The sequence below is a fragment of the Manduca sexta genome, chromosome 18 (assembly GCF_014839805.1).
Source record: "Manduca sexta isolate Smith_Timp_Sample1 chromosome 18, JHU_Msex_v1.0, whole genome shotgun sequence".
NCBI lineage: Eukaryota > Metazoa > Arthropoda > Insecta > Lepidoptera > Sphingidae > Manduca > Manduca sexta.
In genome coordinates, this window is record NC_051132.1 from 5,642,750 (window position 1) to 5,652,117 (window position 9,368).

At 32.6% G+C, this 9,368-nt stretch overlaps 1 protein-coding gene across 1 annotated transcript in view; it reads left to right on the forward strand.

Moving 5' to 3' along the window:
* LOC115443360 (T-cell leukemia homeobox protein 2) overlaps positions 1-4,452 on the forward strand; it is a gene marked incomplete in the record, with an annotated part of 33,779 nt that extends 29,327 nt beyond the window's left edge. Inside the window, 1 exon segment of the mRNA XM_037440281.1 lies at positions 2,756-4,452. Coding sequence (XP_037296178.1) covers positions 2,756-3,058 — 303 coding nt within the window.
* Positions 4,453-9,368: the final 4,916 nt, after the last annotated feature.

A 9,368-nucleotide genomic window follows, 5' to 3' on the forward strand; every position in this document is an offset into this window, starting at 1 on the left:
TCTGCAAACCAGTCGTCGGACAGATCCGATGTAAATTATGCAAACCCTGAGACTTGAGACGCTTGTATAAACTTTTATCATTCAGTACCTAATGCTGTGTGTCTGATTCCGATCAACATACCTTCAATAAATTGAATAGACATAAATGACGACATTTATACAAATTACAAACATTGCATGATATTGCATTTTTAAATTACTGAGCTCACTTAAATAACCTAACCTTTGTTATGTGAAATTTACAAAAATATTACATAAATCGGTCACAGTTATCTGGCAACAGTTTTAAACAATATGTCTTAATCTATACCAATATATATCTGTAGAGTTTGTTTGTTTGAGTGCTCTAATCTAAACCGCTTTTGATTTTTTTCACTTATAGGAAGCTACCTTAATCCTGAGTGCTATAAGCTATACCAGGAAATATAAAGCTGAACTTTTATACCAGAAAAACTTTTTCACGCAGGCGCAGCAGCGATTGAAAGCTAGTTAACAATAACAAGAATGCACTATATGTGTATATTATGTTCTGAAATAATAATGAATGCTATTCTCACTCCTTTTAACAAGACACCATAAATAAAGACTTGTTATTGGCTATCTATTTAACTAAGCCATTGTTACTTTTTAATTGGTAAATTCTGTTAGTCTTTCGTATAATAAAACAAATAAAATGTTAATGTCAATAAGGTAGACACACTTACTAACTTTAAAACAAACGGTACCAATTTAATTCACTAATAAATTCTGAGTACATCTCAAGTACGAGTTTACACCTTCAAACCACACTTGACTCCCGGATCAACCGTTGTTACTACACTTTAGTAAAGTCGTTCTACTATCTTACACGATAATGGTGACATATAAAGTTGTATGAAAGAGCATGTGTCTCTTAATAGAATGCTGTTTACTTTAAATGGCAGGATTATTCATGTAAAATAGTTTATCTTCTTGACTGTATAATTTAGGGATTATTATGTGTCTTAAGTGCTTGATCTGAAATTAGCTTTTAAATGTGCATCTATTAGTATATAAGTAAACTTTCCTTATTTTAATAAAGCTTATAGAAGTGTATATTTTTTAATAATCGTTAGGTATTTTGCATTGTCACAATCTACGTTAGTTGGCAAAGTTAGAGTAATTTCTAATATGAATTGATTTTTTAGAAAGCTACCTTAACAGACTTTTTGGGGAAAATAAAGTTTCTTTGCATTTTATATGGAAACTCAAGAATTATTTTTAAAATTTATTTACAGTATATATGTGCCATTTTATTCATATTAAGGTGTCGAAACCCTGAAAGGCCCACCTAATTTTAAAATCTTCATAAAATCGTTTTATAAAAAATGTAAAGAAAACATTTTCTCAAATTTAATAATAAAAGAAGTAACAATAAAATCGTATTATAATTTTGCACTATAATACAAAAAATAACATGGATAGTGGGCCGTCTTGGGAGCCGGGCTTTCTTCGGTTACACTACCTTATTTGCGAAAAGACATTTCCCCGACCTATTTTTTAAATTTTCAAATTTTCCTTCTTTATCGCGACAGACATTATCACTTATCTATCCAAATATAATTTCTTAGGATATGATAAACTTTAATTCAGTTACATAACCCAATATCTAAATATAATTACGTCTACACGTATTTATTGTCAACAGGGTAGTCGTTGTTAGCACGAACGGTTAATTGACGTAAATCAAGTCAGACGGTCGCGTTTAGACTCATGTTTTATTAACCAACAATTCAAACGCTGAAAGCTTAGGTTTTGAACGATAATTGTTGATAATTGTTATGTGGGGTTGTTTGTATTTTAGTATGGTTACGGAAGAAATTTAATATAAAATTTGTGGTAAATATTAAAGAATGGTAAGAATATTATATTTGCTCTAATTAGAAAGCTTTTATCGTCTTAATATTAGTATGTACTTGTTTAATTAACATAGTTATTTAAAATTTTTGTATATACTTAAATTACTATTGTGTATTCCAATTTTCTTTTATACTAAAAAAAAACAATTACTTTTATCATTCTTTTTCCTCAGTAATATAGTCTGTACCTAATCCTAAATACCTACTTTTGGAAATTATTATTTATAAGTATTTCGCAACCATTAAAGTACTCTAGATTTTTTTTTTTAATATTTAAACAATTGTCTTTAATATAACTGCACTCATGCATTTGACTGCTTCGAAAACAATCTAACCCTAACACGCGATCGTAAAATCAATAATAAACATGACGAACGTCAAATGTCCTGCACTACACGCGTCAATTTAATTTGCCGATAATCGCGAACATTTCGATCATGAGCCTCATTATCGGTTCAATTATTCAGATGCGTCGCCACGTCCACATCATCCATTGTCACTAGCGGCGATGTCGAACACGGGCTGTGACTTTAATTGATGTTTTCAACATGCATGCCTATTTTCCTTCGGAAATTGGATCTTAAATAGTCATATTTGGATAGTAAACTCCGTCCTAATGTTTTGTACTTATTCAGATATTATGAAGTAAGAATACTTGTAACAGAGAATTGTAATTTGTAAATTAAAAAGAACTACCGTGGTCTCTGGTCATGCCACAAAATAAGGAAGGCATGACGTCTTCGTTTATAGTTTTAGACAGTCCTATATTTAAACCATTAGGCTTGTATTAAATTAGCCTTTAAAATCAATGTGACACTAGTTACATAAGTCGTTCTGAAAATATTTCCTGTCAATGACCTTTGCTTTTTCATTGTTGCAGACGCCAAACAGCCGAAGAACGTGAAGCGGAGCGACAAGCAGCAAATCGCTTGATGCTCTCTCTTCAAGCTGAAGCCCTAAGCAAAGGATATATGCCCGAGCCTCCACCGGGATCGGCACCGCTTTCAGCGCTACATTACCAACCACCATCGAATACTGCTCAAGCGACGCCAGCGAACACCGCTTTAAGCGCTTTACAAAACCTCCAGCCATGGGCAGGGAATCAAAGTGGCTTCTTAAATGCTCAAGCAGCGAACGCTCCTCCTCCACATCCCCCGCCCGTAGCCTCTCCTATATGTTAGAGTAGTTAATGTAATTTACGCAAATAGGCCATATATAGGCATTTGGTTAATAAAAAATACATAAATTGTGCTGGTTTGTATATTTTTATGACATGTGCATACTCAGGTGCTCCTTGAATACTTGCTATAACTTCTACAATAACACCAGTTAGTAGGTACGAGTGATGAATTATAAAATAATGTTTTGGTCCTTATTATCTATAGAAATTATTAGAAATGTTAGTTACATATCTTAGAATCAATTTGATGAACGATCACCAACGCTTCTCTAAGCATAATAATATTGTATCTATTTGTAAAGTGTATAGTCAATTCTAAGTTTAAATAACCATTGGCGATATATTATATAATAAAGACGCGCTTTACTCCATTTAAAATACATAATAAAAGATTTGGTAAAAGAGTTTTATTCCGCATTCGATGTTTATTCTGGCAGCAGCGTGAACTAGCACTTGGTGAAAGGTTTGAGACGAATATTGTCAATTCAATTTTAAATCATAAGACTTTTCTTATAAGATTTATATTGCTGTAATATTTGAGCATATTTCATAAAAGTACAGACCTTGCTATGAAATTGTAAATATTTCTAATTCTAACATAAGTAGTACTTAATTCTTTTTGTATTTTGTTTATTATTACATAAGACAACAATAAACTATGTTGTATATAATTTTCAACAGTATTATAATGATAGATACTTTTCAATAATATGTTAAGTGATAGATAAGTAAGTAGAAAACTGTATAAAATAAACATTAATTTAGTTATAATAGTTTCTAGTAAGAGACCTGGCAATTTAAATATAGAATTTTAAAATCTCGTATTGTATCTTTGCCATTTGAAAATGCTTTCATATTTTATTCTTCTGTAAAAAGAACGAATGAATGAAGTTTGTAAATACATATTATAATTTACTGATGAATTTCAAAGGGTTAAAATACCAATATAATCGATAACTTAGAGTAATCAATTTTGACTTGTCACAATGTAGTTGTTTATCTCATTTGATTTTAAAATTAGGATCAAATGCAATAGTTGTATTTAACATACGTGAATTCTTTATTAACTAAGGCTACCAAAAACTATAAAAAATAATACAATGCTTCAATGAGAAAAAAAATGAGTCACACGATGGATGTATGACTCCATTTTTAATCAGTCTTTACGCAATATAAATTCTGAAAATAATAATACAATCTTTGCCCATCAGTGATTTTAAAACATGGCAAAGCTGTACACCTAGTGTAACTTGACCTTGTATGTAAATATTAGTATTGAATTAAGATCAATTTAAATATTGAATTGTGTTAATCAAGGATCGATATTGTAAATTATTTTAATAATTTAACTGTCGAAATTTCATTTGTGCTGGCTCCTCAAATGAACATTTTAATAAATACTAAAATATTGAACAATGTTTTTAATTTATTTTCATTAACAATTTTAATTGAGGATACTAATATTCTGTGAATGTATCACACCTTCACGAATTTTATGAAATGAAAAATGGTTTTAATAAAGTTACTAAACTAAAAGGGATCTTATAAAATTGGTAAGTAATCTTAGATTTCCTTGCTTATAATTCCCTACACAAATCTTTTTAATTTTACACAATTTATGTGTAACTAAAATTATAAATCGGAAAGTTTGTGAAGATGTTGTAATATTGAACTTTAGATGTTAGAAGTAAAAGCAGAGACTGCTGAAAATGAGGACCATGATCTGAGTTAACATAATTACTAACATTTATCCTCTGCTGGATGCAGGCCGCTTCCGACAGGTCGACGTGGAGATCCTTGGGGGAGGCCTATGTTCAGCAGTGGACTTCCTGTGGCTGAGATGATGATGATGATGATCCTCTAAAAGCATCTACGAATTTATTTTCGGAAAGTCTTACGCCTATAAGCGTTCAATTAGCTAGGAATAAATTTGACACACCTCTTGTCTATAAAGTAAAACAATTGAAGAAACATTAAGGTGGAACCATGAGTATGGGTATACTGACATAGGAATCAATACGTGATATGGTAACGTATAGTCTCTTATAGAGTAGACTTCCGATCACCGGGCTATAACGTCAAGGAAAATATGCCTATGCCCATATGCGTCAGTCTAACATGAGCTAGCAATAATTATAAAATACTTATACTTAGATATGCTCGCGTGAAACTTTGACGCGAAGATCCGCTATACCTATAAGTGATTTAATGAATTAAAGTAAACAATGGTAAAATTTAGTGTCATATATTAATTTATCGCCCGCGTACATGAGTTTTTCGGGATACAAGTCCAGCTATATATTATCCCGGAATAGAAAGTAGCCTATGTCCATCCCAGGGTGTCAAACTATCTCCATACCAAATTTCATCAAAATCCGTTGGGTAATTTTTGAATTTATCGTGTTCAGACAGGACAAACAGCAGCGGCGAGAGACTTTATTTTAAAATAATATACTTTTTAGAACTTAATAAGAGAAACAATTCTATCATACATGGCTGTTGCGTACCTTTAACCGTTTACGCAGCCCACGCAACGGAAGTTCTCAAAAGGAACAATTTTTTCTCCGTTTTTACAATTTTCCTTGGTGCTCCGCTCCTATTGTCCATAGCATAATGTTATATCGCCTATAGCCTTCCTCGATAATTAGGCATTATTAATTTCTTAATTCTAACAGTGAACAATAATTTTAGCTTTTTCTACACACTTATATGCTGCTTCAGTGGATTTCGATAAGTATATCTGTAACAATTAAATATATCGACGTCCTGTTATATAACACTCAAAAAAAACAGTAAGATAAATTAGTTCTGCCAAGAGACACAACGAAGCACAGCAGACGGTGACGAGAAAGGACAATTATGCATTATGACGTACTTATAAATAAAATGTAAACAGAGTAAATCTGTGCTTAGCGATAGATACAGATCGCTTTAAGGTAATTTTTTTTGATTTAAATTTCTTTATTACACCAAAGAAAACTTCCTAATGACTTTTAATATAATAATAATATAATATCAGCCCTGTATTATATACTGTCCCACTGTCGGGCATGGGCCTCCTCTACTATTGAGAGGGATTAGGCTAAGGCCTAATCTTGGCTAAGTCCACCACGCTGGCTTAGTGCGGATTGGTAGACTTCTCACACGCTTGAAATTCCTATAGAGAACTTCTCAGGTATGCAGGTTTCTTTCACCGTTAGAGCAAGCGATAATACATAAAAATTATGTGTGTATACAAATATTTTTTTCTTTTTGAAAAGTCAGCGTTGTGTGCCCTTGGGATTTGAAGCTGCGGACATTCGTCTCGTCAGTCCGTTCCACAACCAACTAGGCTATCGCCGCTTATATGACATAACCCTCAGAACAATGACAAGCATAGAAGTAACACTATGACATTTGAGTGTACTCTGTCTTTGACAGCAAGAAATTTAATTGTGTTGCGATCCCTTCCGACATCTTATCGATATCGATAGATGCTTTGTCTATCGGCTATGGTAAATTCACAGACCTGCTAAACTAAACACTTTTCGGTCAGTCTACAAACTACAAACCGTTGCAAAATGCTATTTTAGATAAAGGTTAAAAAAAAGATATCAAAACCCTAATTTGGTATTCAAGTACCAAATGAGGTCTGGGTATATAAGAGCACTCGTTAAGAAGCTGTTAAATTACAATAAACTATAGAACTACCGGCTTTCTTCGAGCTAAATTTTATTAGTACATAATTATAATATATAATTTTACAAACGTTTCGCAGGCCGGCATAACAAAGACATATTTCGGCATAACACTCTTTAAACCTTATCTTTAGACGCAGTATTATCGATACGAAAAAAACATGACCAATTTAGAACCAAAATTGACGCCGGCTATAGGCCTTTTGGCATAGTTTTACGACTTACACCGCGACAACAACCGATACCAACATCTTATTAGGATTTTATTACCGCTTCTCACGATATCGTTTACTTATAATAAATGTCTTCATCTTTAAATTTACCACTTTACGGATTTTATCTGGTGTATTTTTTATTAGTTTTTAATCTGCCCGTTTGGGTATTGAGTCCTTTATTGACGCCGTTGGCAGAGAAGCCGTCGCGGTTTTATTTGTTATTTAAAGTCAATTAAAAGAGCTTGATAAATAAACAAACAGTTTATACGAATGGATAAGTATCTGTTGAAATGAGGATGGTTTTAATTTATAGGAATTCTATGTCTTACTCAGTCGATTGGAAGTTGTCATCAAGTTTTTAAAACGTACCTGCAACTTACGGTATCGATACACATTAGACATCTTTAAATCTTTGACTTAGAAATATTATAATATCTAGATATTGAGCAGAAACTTGTATCAAAATATCATTAGCAGGAATCGATGGATCTAGTTTAAAAAGTACAGACGGAAAGTATAAAATTTACTATCAGTAGCCTCGAATATGACAATCATATTTGAAGATTGCTTTATTCTTTAAGGTTTTACTTAGATTTGTCGACTGTGTGACATAGTAATTAATGATAAAATGATTTATAGTTTAATGAACTTCCGTCCATATAAATACATATTACCAGTGCTTGTAAACCTTATGAAATGTTTCCATTGTCTTAAAAGGTAAGCAACCACCATACGGAATTTGTAATTTAAAAAAAAAAACAATTTAAGATAAAAACAATTCAACATAACTACAATAAACGGAATCGATTACGAGAAAAAAGGTCACATTTCCGTCCCCAAAAGGACGATTTGGCGGCGATCAAGCCCCTTCATTACGAAGTTTAATACAATTTTAATACCAAAATCGTTTTGTATAATAGTAGGTGGGTACGTGACTCCCGTGCTGTCATTACAGATGGACGGACAAAAAAGCAAATCGATTCCCAAACGATTGTAATTCTTAATTTGAAACTTTAAAAGAACTTGATGTAATAAAAATGTTTTAGAAATATTAAAATATAGACTAAACTTATTCAATTAAAAAGATGACGCAGCAATTTAGTATTAAATTCATAAAGGACAGTAAATCAAGAAAATAGGTAGGTACCCATTAAAGACATTAAATTAATTACAACTGAATTAGAAAGTAATAGGCCTCTACTGATAATGATAATGAAACTCTTTGGAATGTAATATGAAATTGAGATGGCCAGTATCATTTTTGTACGACAAAAAAAAAATACCTAACACCAAAATCCACCCTTCGGGAAGAGCGTAGGACGCAACGGACAACAATGCTCATTGTGCTTTACTAAAAATACCGAAATTCCTAGAACTATCCTTATTATTATTCATTTCTACAAATAACAATAAAACAACGTTCTAAATTTGAAAAGATTGTTGTCGCATCGCGTGACGTTTGTTCCAAATTAGCTTACAAATAAGCAAGGACATGTCTGCCGGTCGCCGATCGGGGAACCGAAGACGGAGCCATTAATCGATGTAGCGTGCTAACCTAACCACGGCTACTACACACGATTTTATGTATTGGCTTGAAATAATTATTGTTAATAATATTAGACGTAAAGGAAGACTTCTTTTTTCTTCTATTATGAAGGTGTATTTAAAACCTGAGTGTCAGGAAGGAAAGTAGTTTTCTAGACAACCTTAGAAGATTCCAAACCCTGGACATGAAAGTAGGTACCATAGAAAATAATCATCAAGATGTTTTTAATAACCTACAAGATACTTCACCAAATGATACTGTTTTGATAATGTTGAACTAGAAACAAAGCGAAACATTTATCTTCGGCAGATCAAGACATATTTCCATATCATAGAAGATCTCATGAAATTTAAAGTGCAATCTCATCAAATTCTTTAGCACCAAATATCTTTTCGTCATTTCGTGCCAATACAAACCGTTCCACCCGTACCCCAATCAACTTGACAGGCACGTTTTTATAAACAATTGATACCCCACGGCATATCATTTGTGCCACAATTTCGGCCGAATATCACTGACAGATAGGCAGGCCAATTACCTCTACAATTACTATGAACGGAAACTTTTTGGACAGTGTGTCAATCAAGAAGGCGACCCTGAAATGTCTTATCGAACGTCAATTAGTCCTGTATTGATTTCTCGACAATACTTTGGTTACCAGATAGTAATTTGTCGTGGAATTCGTTGTTGCATGTGAACTTTACATTCCACGAATTAATAATACTAGTTTTTGCCTGCTGCTCCGCATGCGTAAAAAAGTTTTTCGTGATTTATATCCTTCCGGGATAAAAAGGAGCCTATAGCACTAAAGACTCAGGAGTAATGTAGTTTCCTATCTGTAAAAAAGTTTTCAAAATCGGTTTAGCAGTTCCT